Source organism: Pogona vitticeps, chromosome 5 (assembly GCF_051106095.1).
Source record: "Pogona vitticeps strain Pit_001003342236 chromosome 5, PviZW2.1, whole genome shotgun sequence".
NCBI classification, from domain to species: domain Eukaryota; kingdom Metazoa; phylum Chordata; class Lepidosauria; order Squamata; family Agamidae; genus Pogona; species Pogona vitticeps.
In genome coordinates, this window is record NC_135787.1 from 45,884,530 (window position 1) to 45,902,361 (window position 17,832).

The 17,832-nt window shown below is 37.8% G+C and overlaps 1 protein-coding gene across 8 annotated transcripts in view; it reads left to right on the forward strand.

Annotated features, from left to right (window-relative positions):
- Positions 1-17,832, forward strand: part of TMEM131L (transmembrane 131 like) — an 83,996-nt gene that overhangs the window by 24,144 nt on the left and 42,020 nt on the right. For 5 of the 8 annotated variants that reach the window (XM_078394788.1, XM_078394787.1, XM_078394786.1 and 2 more), the window contains 3 exons: positions 9,269-9,337; positions 12,242-12,365; positions 15,734-15,850. In XM_078394788.1, coding sequence (XP_078250914.1) covers positions 9,269-9,337; positions 12,242-12,365; positions 15,734-15,850 — 310 coding nt within the window. Of the gene's footprint in view, positions 1-9,268; positions 9,338-12,241; positions 12,366-13,219; positions 13,302-15,733; positions 15,851-17,832 lie in introns of all 8 variants that reach the window. The other 3 variants (XM_073001536.2, XM_073001537.2, XM_073001533.2) reach the window with 2 other exon arrangements.

The following is a 17,832-nucleotide window of genomic DNA, read 5'->3' on the forward strand; positions in this document are numbered from 1 at the left end:
AATATAGGTAAAGAGGAGGTATAACAGAGATGAAACAGCTGAAATGCAATGAAAGACAACAGAATGAGAAGAGATAGTGACATAAATAAAATGTGCTCCTTCTTAAGAACCTTCTCTTTTAAAAACAACAATAAAACCCAACCCACATTCTGCTTTGAGAGGAGCTGGCTGTGTGTCGAAAGGGCTCTTCCACAATAAATTACTGTTTGTCATTTTTTTTCCAAAGCCTTGTTCCTGGCAAGTAGTGACAGAACAGAGTTGAAGGGCCTCTTCTTGACCAGCTCCTTGACCCGTGGCTTACATGCTTTGTTGCTCTTAACTGCTTTTCTTTGGTGCCAATTTGATTTCTGTTTCAGGCTTTCCATTTTGAGTCTCATGCTCCACCCCCCCCCCCCTTACGCAAAACTTGCTGGCCAAGAAGATTACTTGCTTCTGAAAAGTCATACTACATCTCTGGATTACAGGCTTTCTAAATGCAACTCAAAATCTGTGTTTCCAAACTGTAAAATAACCTTACTTTAAAATCTGTTCTGAAACTGTATATGTGATTGTTCACTTTTTAACAAAGGTATATTTTTGTCTAGCTGATAATTCTGCATTGCACTACAATTTATGTTCAGTAACATTTTAAAAGCAGAGTGAACTTCAGCACTGTCAGCATTTAGAACATGAGCAAAAGGGTTAAGTCACGAAACTAGGCTTTTTGTCATGTTAGAATGAAAAGTACAGTACATTTTAGGGATATCACAGCATATGGTATAGAGATTTTTTCAAACTAGGTTCCATTCAGTGAAAAATTTAACAGAGAGAAGAAGAAAATGCTTTGTGTTTAAAGCAGGAAGCTACAGGTATATAGGTATGCTTCCCCAAAACAAGGGAATTCAGACCACAAATCAACATCCCAACACAGGGTGGCTAGTGAAGTTACTGTTGTAGGAGAGCAAGAAAATTGGAAGTAGAGGGGATGGGGTTATTGTGTTCCCTTCTACAAGGAGTAAGAGAATTTGCTTTAATAATGACAGAACAAAGCTAAAGGATCTGCAAAAGGTGTTGTTAGTATGACAGACTTCTCCACCCTGCTTCCTCCAGATATATTGGATGACAATTCTTATCATCTCTATCCAACATAGTCCTGCTGGCTGATGAGGTATATGATGGCAATTACTGTATAGGTCAGCTCATCTAGAAGGCACCCTAGTACAGAAGTGCAGATGGACACAAGAATGTGATAATGATAGTAATAATAATAATACCAGACCTGCAGAGCTGAAAGGGATCCTATAGATCAGTGGTCCCCAAACTTGGGTCTCCAGATGTTCTTGGACTACAACTCTCAGAAGCCTTCACCACCACCTCTGCTGGCCAGGTTTTTGGGGAGTTGACGTGCAAGAACATCTGGAGGCCCAAGGTTGAGGACCACTGCTTTAGATAATTGAGCCTAGCCCCTGTCAGGGAGGCATTGTGGGGAAGTGAAATCATCACCCCCAGCCTCTTGCTCCAAAGCCAGAGACTTAAATCACTGAGCTATCCAGTACTTGGGTGTTGTTCCATAACTAATTCTGTATGTTCAATGTTTTCAAAGTTGTCTATATTTTCTTTATTTTAGACTTTAGTGATATTAAACTTAGACCTATAATGTATCCTTGAATTATATAAATATTGAGTTTAAAGGGAAATCAACTCACTAATAAATCAGAACATCACAGTCGAAGTAGGCAGTCAACAGCTAAAACATTTGCATTTTGGTTTTTTTGATTGGCCAAATGATAAAATCAACACAGAGTGAACTGTGTTGAGATTCCCACTGCCTTATAAAACTAACCTGGGAGACTTTGGGCAAGTCATGTCATCTCAAACTGATCTAAGATGGCTGGGAGTTTTTAAGAGGAGAAATACATATGAGCCTTTTTCCAGTACTTGGAACGTTAGGACTGGGAGAGCAAGGTTGTAGGCTAGCTTTTCCTCCACTTTTATAGTCTTCTGTGGCCAAGACTGTGTTGTTTAATGTAATGAATTGCACTAGAGAAGGCCCATTGAATCAGTGGGGATATGGTGAGTCAACTCTCTGCATGTTCCATGATTCCAATGGTCCTACTTTAACTGTGACTTAGCACATTTGAATCAACACAACTTACAGAAGAGTTGGCTCAACAAGTTCTCTTTGATTTAGTATACCTATTATAGTGCAGTTTACTATGCCAGGCATCAGAGATTTGGCCAATATGTGTGTTGCCCTTTTTCTAATGGTGGAGGATGCAATGATGGATGTCCCAACCATCATTACTGTGGCATCTACAACTGATAGCTTAGGGACAGTTTTACCATTCATTTGCTTTGCTTGTGTGTAGATCACACTCCACTGAAGTTACAGAAGTCTAAATTGGCCTTTGAGAAGAACTGGCAGACCGCCTGTCCACTCTTGTATAGAAATTTAGATGAAGAACTGCAAGAGAAGAACATAAACATCCAAATAAGCCAAGTATCCTTAATTTTCATGTTGTTGTATTTTCCTCCCCTATCGTTCTTTGTTCAGACTGATTTCCAATATAAAATAACAAAACGAAAAAGGAACACCCCTTGTGCTCTAATTGGAAGGTAGTTAAATGACGGTCATACTTGCTTAATGGAAAGTCTTCCTTATTCATAGTAATAATTAGATTAAGTCAAATTAAACAGTGTTTACATGGTGCAACAGAATTCTACAAAGGTTATATGAAGACAGAAGGCAAACATTGTAAACAAATTGTAGAGGTGAATGATAATCATTGTAAACAAAATATTGTGAAATCATACTTGGGCACACCCTGACTTTGGTAGAAAAGCAAGTGGGGACCCCTTGAATTTTTGATCTTTACCTGCTCTTGGATTTGGTTATGTTGGTAGCTGGATCTGTATTTCATAGTTTGTCATCAGAGATCTGACACTACACTCAGTGGGGATTCCAGTTGCATTTCTTGGCTCTAAGCACAGCATCTAAAAGGACCGGTCCCTTATGTTTGTTTGCAAAGTACTGTGCGTTGTTGGCTGCATTTGGACAATCACATCAAAGCCAAGATATTTGATAGCTTCATGTACCTGCATGCAGCCACTTTTCCCCTTTCTTTTTTGAGAGCATTGAACAAGTAAGCCAGGAAACCAAAGTAAGTACAGCTTCCCATTAACACGCAAGTTAGCAACCACAGCTTTCTATTATATCCAAAATTGTAATAGAGTTTGACTGCCAAGGGGGGCATGATAGGAAAGCCAACTAAAACCCATTTGGAAACCATTAACCATAATTTAGTTGTTTGGATGTAGTGGAAAGCTATAGCTAATTACCATTTCCTGGCTTTATTTGCTGCTCCTGCAAAGGGTGAAAGCAAAGCAAAGTGCTTGCATGCAGGTGCCAGGGGTTCATGCAGGTCTTAAGCCGAGATTTGATAATCTAAACCAAATTCAGTATATCAGAACCAGAAGATCAAGAGTGGCACTTGAAAGAGGTGCCATCTCGTGTATTCTTTAAAATAAACATAATTTATCTAATAATAGTACAAGTTACTATACTCTATTTGAATCAAGGATAATAAAAAGAAGGAATAATTTTCTTTGTTAACTACAGGATGTACATATGCATTATTTTATGTGTGTTCATGCACAGTTCTGTGTGCTTTACGTGAAAAAGTGAAATATATTTTGTTATTTACCCTAAAAGATTAATAGCCTTGTCAGGTGTTTCAGTGTGATGTAATAGAATAAATATTTACAGTGTAAACTATCTTGGATGAATGTGTTCTTTAAATGATTACCCAAGATATTATAGTCTAGGCACACTGTGCACATCTCAGAGTTGAGTAATGTGTTGATTTCTACATTAACCATGGCTTCTGTATTGATGACAATTCTCTTTGGACTTTTGAAGGTGTTGTTGAACTGTACTAAATGAGTTAGTCTCCGTAATTCCAGATCTCTTAAACTAGAAGAAGATAGCCTATTACCTTCCAGATGTTTGGAATCATGGCTCCCACAATTCCTGCAATGGCAATGTCTGCGAATTTTAAAGTGTGTTACCAAATGGCCTAATTTAACACACTTGGAATGGGAATGGAGTTACCTTAGTAGATAAAGAATGTATTGTTGCACATACCACTGTTTAGCAAGTATGTTATCTTCCTGTTACTTCAAATTTTGCAACTGCATATTACATCATTTCAGTCTCTTGATTTCTGACAGACGAGCTAGCTTTTTGATGTGCATGTGGATCATTCCACAAAAATGCATGTAATGGAAGCCATTTTTGAATTTGCAGAAATGCTGCCTGACTAAAGACATCTTGAAAAGGTTTGATGTAAACAAATAACATTTAAATCCCTTCATTCCAACTCCTAACCAGTATAAAACACAATAAAATTGTCTTATATAAATAGCTGATACTATGGCTAGAACCTTGAGCTTGCTTGCAGTACTTGTACCCTTGTAAATGTAACCTGCAGCGACTGCTTTGTAAGTTCTGTTGGATCTACTCTTTTTGTGACTTACTGTACTAAGGAACAGGATTTCAGCTACTGCTTTTCCCCTCTGGCTTTGTGTTTACCCTTCTGCTAAGGAAAATATGTGAGTGCTAGCATGCTGGCTTTTTGTTTTTGTTTTTCCCTGTGAGGGTAAAGGCAAAACGCCAAAAGTAAACAGTGAGTGCTACTATGCTAGCCATTTTCTCTATTATACATTCTCATATTTATATTGAAATTCCAGGTGACATGGTACAGTGTCATTGAATTCCAATTTGATCCCATTGTTGTCATATCCCTTTTCTGGTGCTTCTTTCTCCCCAGTTGTTTTCATTACAAACATAATTCCTAAGCATTGGTTTTGTCTCTATTGCCATCTCTCCTCTCTGCTTCGCCTTGAGTTTTTTTTTTTAAGTCAAACTGATAGGGTCTGTGGAAAAATCCCTATCAATTTCACTTGCCTGGTCCAGCTTTTTAAAAAAGCTTTGAGATATTTCTATATGCCTCAGTGATTATATACATCTGTGATCATACTATTCTTTTTTAAAAGAAAAAACATCTAAAATGAGCTAGTCCATTGTTCTAATAAAAATATTGTGGTCTTTAACTATTAAGTTCATTGCTTTTGCTGAAACTTAATAGTTATGATGCAATAGATGGAAGTGGCAGCCTCCCTGAAAATTTTTGGTACCTACACCCCTCAAAACAGCAGTGGTGTTAAAAAAGGGGGGGGAGGGGGCTGGCAAGGACTTCTGGGAATAGAACTTAATTCTGTTACGTCGGTCTAACTCCTAGTACACAAATACAGCCAATTCACCAGGGGCAGTCTCGGTTTCTCAGATTTGTGCTATGCCCATGGGAGATAGCCTTTGGGTCTTTCCTCCCTGAGCTTTACGTTCAATCTTACTATCAGCTGGGCATAGAAATGTGTGTTGACACATTTGTACAAGTTTTTGTAAGGAGAGGGATTTATTTATTTATTTATTTATTTATTTGTTTGTTTGTTTGTTTGTTTGTTTGTTTGTTTATTTATTTATTTATTTATTTATTTATTTATTTATTTATTTATTTATATCCCGCCTATCTGGTTGATTAAGACCACTCAGAATCTGGGAACAAGACTTTGGGGCTTAGCTGTATCATGTACTTAAAGCCAGAGAGTGGAGAAAAATTAGGCAGTTACTGCTTTTGAAGTGTGGATGGAAACATAGCAGCCTTGCACATCCAAAACAGGGACTCACTTGCTATCTATGTTGTGACCGTATTGCTTGTGTCATGGGGAAAGTTGCTTCTTTATCTTTGCCTTCTTTCCCTGTGCTATGGTGGTTAAACTGCATTACTGCAGCTAAAACTCTGCTCATGCCCTGAGTTCAATCCCAGGTAGTTGGCTTGAGGTTTGCTCAGACTTCTATCCTTCTGAGGTTGGAAATTGACTACCCAGCTTACATGGGGGGTAGGGGGATATGTAGCCTGCATAATTAAATAGTTAACTGCCCAAATAGTGTTTTAAACAATATGGGGCTGTATATAAGTAGCACACTCCCCCCTTCATATCTCAGAATGTGACCTCTAATTTCCCCCTATGTATCTCTTTCCCCTTCTGTAGGTTAAGACACACAGGCATGACACTCTGTTTTAGATATTTCAGTGCCAATTCACTGCTTGCTGATGTTGTCTAGGTCTAAGAGGTACCTCCCAAAAAGCTAGACATATGGAAAGTAGTTGTGTCTGTTGTTTTATGTATTGTGAAATACAAGAATGGAAGTATTTTTCTCTTGATGTAGAGAAGTAATATCTAAAAACCAGCCTGAGAGAGGCAAAAGAAAGGTTTCTTATAAGAGAATTTTCATCAGGTTGAATTTTGAGGTTCAGCCTTTCTGACAATAGAGCACAGAGTCAGCACCCATTCTGGGCATGTAGTAGTAATAAATCAAGTAATTACTAATAAAGGCATTTCGCCTGCACAGTGTCGGTGTTTGTATTTATTGAAATCAAATGGAGTTCTAGACTGTTGTCTTGGGCAGTTCTTATATGTGCAGCAATAGGCTTATGCCTTTGAACCCACCTTATGTAAATGAGTGCACAGGAAAAAAAACTGTGAAAACTGCAAACACAGGTGCTGAGCAACATGCTTCCCTTAGCATTCTGCCCATTGTCAGTAAAACTAGTTCTTGGTTCCTGAATAATTTTTTTGATTAGCTGTGTCATCAAAGAAAAAAAAATCTTATGTTCTGTACTTGATTTGCAAAATTTCTAAGAACTTGGCAAGAAAGATTGGAAACAAAAACAAGGTGAGAAGTTGCGCTACATACCACTAAATGGCGGATCTGCTCACTCTATAGTAGGCCATGGAGGACAGCCTTGTAGTTCTGCCCCAGGCCTGTAATTCTGTCATTCAAAATACCTCTCCACCTACTGTATGAACTGCAAATGTATGCACCAGTTAGAGAAGCCTATCATCTAAGGACTTAAGATCATATGTCTTGAATTAATCTAAATGAGTGGTTCCCAGTGAGTGATGTTCTTGGGCTGCAACTCCCAGAGACCTTGGCCAGCGCAGCTGGTGCTGAAGACTTCTGGTAGTTTAACACTTGGATTACCCATGATTGGGACCCACTGATCTAGATTACCTCCTCATAGCTGCTTTTGTGTGTGTGTGTGTGTGTGTGTGTGTGTGAAAAATATTATGATTATTATTATAATTGCATGTCATCACATTGATTCTGACTTAGGGTGACCCTTCTCAAGGTTTTATAGGTAAAAAAGGTTTCAAGAGTGGTTTACCTGTTCTTTCTTGTGGAGGAGGGTGGTGGCGGGATGCCCTGGTACTTTCTAGAGCACACAGGCTTGCTCTAGAAAGTAGGCAAGATAGGGAATCAAACTCCTGATTTTCCTCTCAATAGCCAGGTGCTTCAAAGCAATGAGCTATCCAGCCAGTAGTGACAAAAATATATACCTACTTGGTATATTCTCTTATGTTTATATGAATTCATTTTACATTAATCTAGGAAAGGTTGTCATTGCTCACTGATCTTGAACTAAGCCCAATGTTCTTATGAGTTATATTTTTGGTTTACATGTGTGGCGGAATGCCCAAGTCACACCTGTCTGTCATATGGAGCTCTAAGAGAGGAGCCTATGGCAGGACAGGAGGGGCAGAGTAAAAAAAAAACAGTTGGAAACTGAGGAGAGTTAGAGAAGAGTTTTGAAGTGTTAAGACAGAGATTGGAAAGTTGGTGTGTGTTAGGGAATAGATAAGAGATAAAAATAATAGAAAATAGTTAGACAGTCATATTTTTACAGTGGTTAATGTGAATGAATACAAACAAGCAAATGTGTACAGTAATCCTATCCAAGTTCAATGATTGAACAATAAAAGAACATCTATGACTTTACTTCTGTGATTTACCAATCAAACAATAAATAAACCTGTTATATTTGGCAGCCCGGGTCTAAGAAACGTATTTGGTACAGAGTGGATAAAGATCCACTGGTGGCAGCGTGTAAAGGGAGTAAATAGTACATCGTGTCCAAAGGTGGACCTGTGGTTGAGGGAAAACAAACAGGGGACACTGGGGGAACGTGACAACATGAGAGTACTTTTTGAGTGTCTTCTCTTTAAAATGTCTCTGCTTCCTGCATATGTTTAGCATTTATTTTGGGTCTAGATTATGTGGTTTCTCAAGGAAAGTTTACATGCATTAGGTACTTTCCTAATACCTCATTCATGTATATGACATATATTTGATTATTCATGTTCCTGTATTTTGGGTTTTGGGGTCTTTGCCTATTACTTACATGTGGGATTTTTCTTCCCTGCTGAGGGACCCATGCCTCACATTGTCTGCATACACATCCTAAGGGAGCTACCCTTGAGCTTGAATGGGAATTGCAGCTATTTCAGAATGACTGCCTGTTTTCTAGTGCCATACCATATCAGCATGTAACACTTTTGCTTAAGACTCCTATCTGTTAACTACACTAGGTTCTAGTAGTAATGTACAAATCCTTGAATAATTTAAGAAATAGAAACTTGAAAACACAATACTTTCTCTTATCACAATAACTTTTGTGGAGGCAGTACTAGTGGTTCTACATGGGATTAATATTCACTTCAAGTGCTCTAAGAGCAGAGTCATCCGTTTATGAGGAACCCTCCTGATTAGACATCAAATTGAGATAAGATGTTTGTCAGTAGTACTTTGTTACTGTTTTAGCAGAAGATCATTCTTGTTGTTTCTTGACTGATAAATGTCAGCCAATGCTGTTCTAAATTAGTAGTAAATTTTATTGCACTGTTTTGTATTAATCATTTGAATTTATTGCATAGTGCTTTAAAATCCTTGATATGGGACAGTTATATAAATAGAAATATTATATAAATAAATACTATATAAATAAATATGCCTTAATCTAGGTTTTATAGCATGTTACACACAGAGTTCTTATGAAAGGAACCATGATAAAACAATAGGTAGAATATATTTGCGAAGGGTTTCACGGCCGGGATCTAATGGTTGTTCTGGGTTTTTCGGGCTCTTTGGCCGTGTTCTGAAGGTTGTTTTTCCTAACGTTTTGCCAGTCTCTGTGGTCGGTGTTTTCAGAGGACAGCATCCTGTGCTCTGGTCGAATAGGTAGAATATTTTGCGTTTAGTTCTTGGGGACTTTCAATTTGCAATGTGAATGCAAAGGAAACCAGAAGTCATGTTGTGCATTTTAATTAACATGTTATCTTTAATTGTTTGAATAATTGATACATTTCTGTAATTTCTCTTCTTTTTCAGCTTTTCTACAAACATGCCTGATGGGAAGGTCCTCCATTTTCACCCTTCAGTTCTCCATTTTGGAATGCAGTGAGTATATTTGATACTTAAAGAATAAGAGAAGAAATATGACCACAGGACAGGTTCACATCAGAAACACAAGCTTTGTTCTCAGCTATTAAGATTTGCATTTAGTGCCCGCCTTTCCTCTTCTTTGAATGCTTAGTGTCCCAAATTCCTTACTGATCCAACTCTGATTAAGCAGAAACCATGATGACATGCTCATTCATGCTTAGGACTTATGCACTCCTACTTCCCTCTTTAGGTGCTTATGCCAATCATATTTTTTTTGTTATGCTCAACTTGACTAAATCATGATTAGTTCAAACTGTGATTTACCAATACAAGTTAAATTCAGCCAACAAGAATTTGACTTGATAATGTAAGGTATCATTCAAACAGATCAGTCTGACTTAGTTCTGACTAAATTCTGGTTGGTTTAAGACAGACAAATGCTGCTGCTGCTGCTAATCTTGTGGCTACATTAGAAAGAGAGGCAAGTAAGGCTCACACAGGTTTGTTAACAAGACCTATGGATCCATGTTATGTCTAGTTCAACCCACTGTTTATCTTAATGCATTGCAGAAATGCATTGCTTCAGTAATGTGAATTTTATGGATTTTTAAAAAGAGATCTATAATAGGATCAATTGTTCAATTGTTTCCTATTGTTATAATTCTAATTTTGGTAAATGGGCTAGCCCACTCTGTATGTACCTATTCAAAATAGTTCATTTATTGTGTCTATAAAGGAAAGGAATAAGGAAATGTGAAATGCAAGGTAAATAAAGGAAATTAAAATCTGGGATTTTTTTTAAAAAAAATATGAAATACCAATTTAATTCTGGATTTTGCTAATATTGAAATAAGTTGTAGTGTTGAAAGAAGGGGAAAGAAGGCTTAGAAGATTTTTCATAGGTTTGTTCCCCGCCTCCTCATGTGCAAAATCTCATTTCAGATGTCAGAGGAGGGAAATGTGAAATCCTCCAGATGTTGCTGGACTGCATGTCCCGTGAGCCCTAAATCAGTGTAGTAATTGACAATTAATGATTGCAGTCTAGACCATCTGGAGAGTCATGCTCCTGTTGTATGTAATGTGAAATTATTTTCTTCTTTTTTTCCTTTTATTTATTTATTGCCTTTATGTGCTGCGTTTTTCCTGACAGTGAGACTAAAGGTGACTTACAAATCATTAAATTAACAAGAATGAAAAATAACATATAAACAACCATTAGAAAATTGCTGAATAGAAAAATAATTAAAATATCATATAAAACAAATTAAAATATTGAAAAATTTTAAACTTACTAATATGTATATATTAGCAGCAATTATGGGGTAACTAGCTACATTGAAATTAGATGTTAAAGACCAAAGCCCTGTTGGAATAAAAGTGCTTTCACTTGCTGCTAAAAACACAGAAGAGAAGGGGTCAGCCTAGCCTCATGGGATAGGACATTTCATAACCTAGGGATGTTTCAAGGAATGGGTGCAGCTGGTCACTAGCTTTAAATGTACAAATTGCACTCCTGGCCACTGCCAAGACCTGAGCTTCTAGGCTTGGAGGAATATTCCCAAATTTTGATCCTGGTGTTTCAGGAGGAGTGTAACCACATCCAGCCAGGTTGTATTTGTGTTCCCTGGTCTGTCTTTCAGCAGGCTGAAAGTACCTCTGTATTATCTGGATTTAGTTTCAATCAGTTTGCTGTCATCCAGTCCATTACTGACAAGAGACACTAATTTAGAAAAGAAACGGCTTCCTTGGATTTCGGTGGAATGGAGATGAATTAGGTGGGTCATCTGCATAGTGGCACTGAACTCAGACTCCAGACAACCTGTCCCATTGATTTCATGTAAATATTCAATAATGTGGAGGACAAAACAGGACCCTCTGGAATACCACAGGTGAATGGCCGAAGCATCAAGTAGGAGTCTCCCAGCACCACCTTCTGAGTTTCTTGTTCCAGGAAGGACTGAAGTGCTGCAAAACAAGTCCCATCCCAGAAAGGTGATCCAGAAGGATAACATGATCAATGGCATCAAAAGCTGCTGAGAGGTCCAGCAGAACCAATAGGGACACATTCCCCTGTGTACTTCCCAGCATAGGTCATCCACCATAATGACAAAATTGGTACCCATCCCATAACCAGTCCATTTCATACAAGTATCCCTGGAGTTGAGAAGCTACCTTCCACCATAATGCCTTATCCCAAAACAGACTATTGGAGAGTGGCCAGTATTTTTTTTTGTTATGGTGAGATTCAGAGTAGGGATTTTCAGTGCAGGCTTTACAAATGTCTTCTTTGAGCATGCTAGCAGTCTACTTTGCTTCTTGCACACTCAGCCTGCTCCTCTCTGGCAGCTTTTGTAAGCTTGGAAGGACAAGGGATCTGCAACATATGGTGCCTTTCCTCTCTCCGAGGATTCTGTCCACATCCTCAGGTTGCGTAAATCGAAAAGTATCCATTATAACAGAGCAAGCATGAGCCAAATTATGTGGCTCTTGTGTTTCTTTTGTGTCCTCCCACAATTCTTTTTTTTTTGTGGTAAGACATAGTTTGCCCTTACATCTCATATGCCAAACAGTTCTTCATACTTTCTGTCCAAACCAGAATTCCAAAATGCATTCAGATGATGTTTTGCAATTCTGGTTTGAAGGCCAAGTGCAAACTACAGATTGCCAACATGTTTAAACTTGTTTTTATTTGTCACATGGGAATGCCATGGGGAGGCATGGAAGAAGAGGAGAATTGCCTGGAGGAATTCTTAATGTCAGCCAAACCATGGATTTGACATTGTGTCTGAACTCTATTGGAAAGTTACCTTTTGTTTAAATTGTACCCAACTGTGTTTGTATGTAGAGTAGAAAGTGTAACAAAACATTGGTTTTTACCCCCCTCGTTGTCATAATGTCCCCTTTTCTTGTTTTCCCTAGGTTGCTGGGACTGCCTAAAGCTAAAATGCTATATGCTTACAATCCCAGTAGGGATAAAGACGTTACAGTGAATTCAGTGTTTACAGCTACTAGACATTTTCATGTGTCTCCTGTTCATAGCAGGGTAAGTGCTGATGTAATTTTGGAAACTATGTTGTGGCAGAGCGCCAGGGTTTCATGCTTTCATTGGCCTGAAGCTTTAACTTAACTGGCCCCTCTTCCCTACTTTCCCTCCCACCCACTTTTTTTTATCTTTCAAAGTATTTCTGCCAAGGCTGAGTGGAATGTTCTCCAGTGAATCACTTTCAGTGTAAAAGTAGGCATTGAGCACCCTATTAAAATATTTCCCCAAAGTCTCACAAAAGTGTCCCCTTTCACATTACATTACTGCTTTTTTTAAGCTATGTTCCGTTTGTTTTGTTGAAAACAGATTTGTTTTCTCCTAGTAACTGTGACATTATCATGGAATTCAAGCAGTATGCCTACATGGCAGTGTCAGTGCTAGAAGACAGAAAAACAACTTCAAATATAATTTGAGTGCTATTGTTTTATTCACTCAGGTCTGCAAAGAGACCCACAACAACTGAGCACACCATATGAATATTGGATAAAGGAAATACTGCATGTGGTAGAGAACATGCCTTTTCTTTATAAAGCATTCACTGGCAAAGAATTCTTCGCCACTGTGTGGTTTGACTCAGTCACAAGTTCTGCCAGTGGTATTCATCCACATCCAGAAAGAGGCAAGATAGACAAGTTAAAAATTTTGTTTGCAAAAAAGGAGAATGCATTGTTATATCATTGTTCTGAAAGGAAAATGATTTTTTTTAAATGATCAAGTCTATCTTATAGTCCACACGGATATGAACACAAATATGTTAACAATGGCTGTGTATGTTGTAGAAGTATATTTGCAGTCTTGAATTACTATCTTGCCTATTTTTCTTTTTTATACAATATGTAAAAAAATAACAAAAGAAAAAGAAAACCAAGAACATACAAAAAGAAAACAGAGAACATAATATATCAAAGAGCAAAAAGAAAAAAAAATACACACAAGGTAACTCAGTTATGTTTGCTGAGTTTATTTCTCAAAAAGTGAACTATGGTAGATTTCTTGTTACAGTGGTATTTGCTTTATCTTTCGGAATCTCCATCTCATATTTAAATCTTTGTTTTTTTTAACATGCTATCATAATTTACCCACCAAAATGCCACCCTTTTTACAGAAGACAGAGGTTTTTGTTTTTTAAAAATATATATAATCATTAGGGCATGACAGCAATTTTTTTTGCATTTTTTTGTTTTTGTATTTTAAGGGGGACAGTTATCTCTTTTGCTTTTTGCATATCAGTCATTTCATTTTACACGAAAAAGAAAGCTTATTTCAAGTCACCTGTTTCGTATTTTCTGGCAGCCCCAAAGCCCTAAATAACCCTTAAAAGCTGCCCCAAAAAGCAGAAGTGAGAAAACTCTCACTTTCTCTCACCCAACTGTCCTCCGCACACCAATCAAGGCAGCCTCTGCTCTCAAAAAAACATTCTCCCCTCTTGTTATTATGATCCCACATATACTTGGTTCAGATCCTTATACAGGTTTTCTGTACACTTCAAGACCTTTCACAAGTTTGTTATCCTTTAAAATGTTCTATGTTCTTCCTTGCCCAGTCATATGCTTTATCCCGATGCATCTCTAATCATTATCTTCTCTTGCTCTTTCCACACTTTTTCTCCCTTGTTTGCTTAGAACTGCCTCCCAGAACACCTATGTGATGCCCTTCCTCTTGTTTCCTTCAGATTATTGCTCAAAACCAATCTTTTGCATTTTGGCATTAATCTATATAGTTGGTGTTTTTGCAAGCCTAAACCTCACCTCAGTGTGTGAAGGGAAATTGGGTTGCAGTTGCTAGGAATGACACCTGACTCGCATGTGGGATGGAGCACAAGAGTATGATTCATGTGCAGTGGTGGGCACAGGGCAAGGGGAGCGGATATGCAGGTGTTGGAGCAGTGATGGAGAAGTCATGAAACTATTAAGAGTTGTAATGTACTGCACAAAGAGTGGTGGGCTAGTAATATTGTGCAATCTTAATTTTGTTAAAACGTAATTAATGTTGAATTTTGTGATATATTTAGCAGAAACAGACTAAATGCACTGCTTGTGATATATTTAAAGTGTGCTTTGTAGAACTTCTATATTTGCAAAATATAGATTTTTCAGAGCCACCCATGCATTTGTACTTTGAAGTAAGTCCCATCAAGTTCAGTGGGATTTACTCTGAGGTAAGTGTGTTAAAGATGGATGCCCTAGGCACACTCTGTGTTCCTGTGTGGGTGTCCAAGATTATTTTTAGATGAACCTGCCACCACCATTCAGGTCGTATTACAAAATATTTTGAAACTAATTTTCAGTTTCATGAAGAATCTGTAGTGTGGCATAGCAGTTACAGTCTGACAAAAAGAAATCTGAAGACTTGTAGAATATATGAAACTATTCACAAAGGTGCTTTTTAGCATCCTAACCTTGAAGTGAATTATCTTCTTCCTTTTTAACTTACATTCTGTATTTTTTTGGTAAAATAAGATGGTCTCTTAACCATATGCATCAACATTCTTTGGCTGTTCTTCCTCTTTCTTTCTGAAGGAAAAAGAATGGCTCAATTAATACGTAATACTAATCTCAATTTAACTTCTGGTTTGCATGCTATCTTTCTTCTCTGGTGTGGCTATAAGGAGGGGATTACAAGTAGTTCCTTTCTGTTTTTTAAAAACTAGTTTATTAATTGCATGTGAAACAGACGAGCTCTGGTTCGCTTAAACTATAGTGTGTTGGCAAGAGCAGTGGTTTCTGTTCTTGACTTGTCTGAAAAAAAATGATAGTGTTAATTAACTGGACTTTCCAGTTCAAGTGTCATGGAGGACTCTGGGAAATTTGAATCCAAGTGCTTTCCTTACGGCTGTACCAAAGAAGGATGAGTGCATGAATATAATGCTCTCCGGTGCTCATTCACTACATCACAGTTTAGCATTGCATCAGAAATGGCACATGGTTCCAGTGATATTAGAAATTGGTTATCTTTTTGGCTGGATTTGTGGTTAGTTGTTGTTGTATCCAGACCATGGCTTAGAGTACGCATCATTGTTAACTGATTGGAAGCTTTCTGCTTTGATTTATGAGGGTAAAAATGAGGACATTTAAGTGTATGGCTAGTAGCTGCAACTGCATGCAATGCTGAATCAGGGCTTTGTGTTGCATCCGAATCTAACCACTCCTCTGTCTGTGCCTTTATTCTCTGAAGGAGAAAGAGCAACCATGTTGATCTCCATGCTGCAAAAATCCATTGCAGTACTGCTGATAATTGCACCTGATTGATCTCCAAGTTACACTGAGGGAAGTCAAGGGGCTGCATGGAGTTTTGATTTATAAATCTGTAATAGAATTATTGCAATTGAAAGTAATATTGAACATCAGACACTTCTATTTTATCTGTAGGTGATTCCAGCAATGGGAAAAATTTATTTCAGAGTACTCTTTCTTCCAGTAGAAGAAGGCAGTTTTGAAAGTTCATTATTTATAAATACCTCATCTCATGGAGTATTTTCATATCAGGTAATCTATTATTCACAAGCTTAAGATTTGGAAAATACTTGTTTTCAAATTGTGTTACAGATGGCAAAATAGAGGAAGTGCTGATAGTGGTTTTTGGTTATGAATCACTAAGACTTTCAAAGTGAGAGTACATCATGCTGTCCATGAGACTGAGGTTTAGAGATGTCTTTGCTTCTGGCCTCTGCTGGTCTCTACTCTTAATCTTTTAATAGTTCAAAATGTCTGATTGTTTCCAAAGGAAATACAGTACTACTTGACCATAATGTGTGCCTGCAAGGGGGCTCAGAGTGGAGTCAACAGAAGAAGTCTTTGTGTGTACAGGTCACTAGGTTGACATTCTGTGGTGCACCCAGAATTTGGAGGATTAGTCTTAAAAGGGAACAGTTACTCTTACTGAGTTTTTTAAAGTCATTCACTACATTTCTCATTTTGTTTTGTTCCCTTTTGATGATAAAATAATAAGAAATGGATTAATGTGTGTGTGAAATCCCTTTAAAATATTTCCCAAAGCTTTTTTTAATTCAGAAAACTAAGAAGTAATTGTGTTAAATATTACTTATTATGCAAAGAAAAAGTGACAGCATTACCAGTTGGCAACATTATTGTTCCCATCCCTTATAACATGCCTTTCACCAGTCTGGGGAGCCAGGCCATAGCTTCATGGAATGTTTTACAGATTTTCAGTGGCATGGATCACTTTGGGGTATAAAGTGTAATCTAAAGAGCAGTTATACTTATTTCCAGTGAGCTTACAGTACAGAATTCCTCTGTAGAATGGATTATGCAACAGTCAAGTTATATTACCCACAAACGCACATAATCCTTTAGTACTAGAAAATTTGTATGTGAACATTTTAGAAGTGAATAGATATTTGATATGGCCTTCTGTTTGCCTCTCATGAAAGTATCATTGGTGCCTTCTGCCCAGCTGCAGTTTTAGGAGCCAAACAAATTGTAGTGTAGTTTGCTTGCTGAATAAGTGCTATTTGTCATGCAAACAAAATAATAGCATTTCTGGTTGTTATGTTACTTTGTGAAGAGCCATTGTTGCCACCTTGTAACAAGGTGCCCTTTTACAATATGTGCTCCTCCATGAGAGAAGGATGTTTGCCTGTTGGCTTTAAGTTAAAATCTTACAGGCGAGTAGACATGAGTGATATTTTTCTACTGTTTCTTTCCCAACATAAGAGTTTAGGGGAGAAGATTGTTGTTATTGTCAAGTGGGACAGGATTGGTTACACCTTTTGGAAAGGGTAGGAGTTGTCTCCAGTTGTGAGCTAGCAAATGGATTTATGGAATTTTGATAATTTGGTTCACTGACAGACTGTTTTGTCTTTGCTCCTTTTCCCTTCAGAGTACATTGGCTTTTACATACATAGCCCTGAGGGTTTCACCTCAGCAGGGATGTATAGGAGGTGGATGGAATCTCTCCTCTTTCTCAGGGACCCTACCTAGAAAGCTGTGTCCCATTATGCCCTATGGCTATCAAAAGAGAAGAAATAATTGTTTCTCTTTCATGCCACTTTGCTCAAGATGTATCTTGAGACTTCAAAACCAAATGTTGTTTTGAAAATCCATTGCAACATTTTGATGGTTTGTTGCTTAATGTGTAAAAGGCCTAGGTGTGGATCCTGTGAAGACACTGCTGGGTGGAACGTCCCACCAATGGGAGTAACAGGGAATCTGTGCTGCTTGTGTGAGCATTGCCATTGTGTACCTTGTGCTTCCCATGTAGAAAGGCCCAGTCCATGCATGTGGTTCTGGATGTTTCCTGGTGCAAATGGTATAAGCATCAAGACGTTTGTGCTGTGGCTTATTGCATGAGCTATTTGACTGAACAGGACCCTGGCCTTTATGTCTATTTATTCTGACATGTTTCTCAGATAATGATCTAGGTAAAACGATGTTTTTCAGGAATTAGATGTGTAATATTTCTGTTAAGTTATATCAACTTATGATCAATGATAGTATGTTTTAATGAT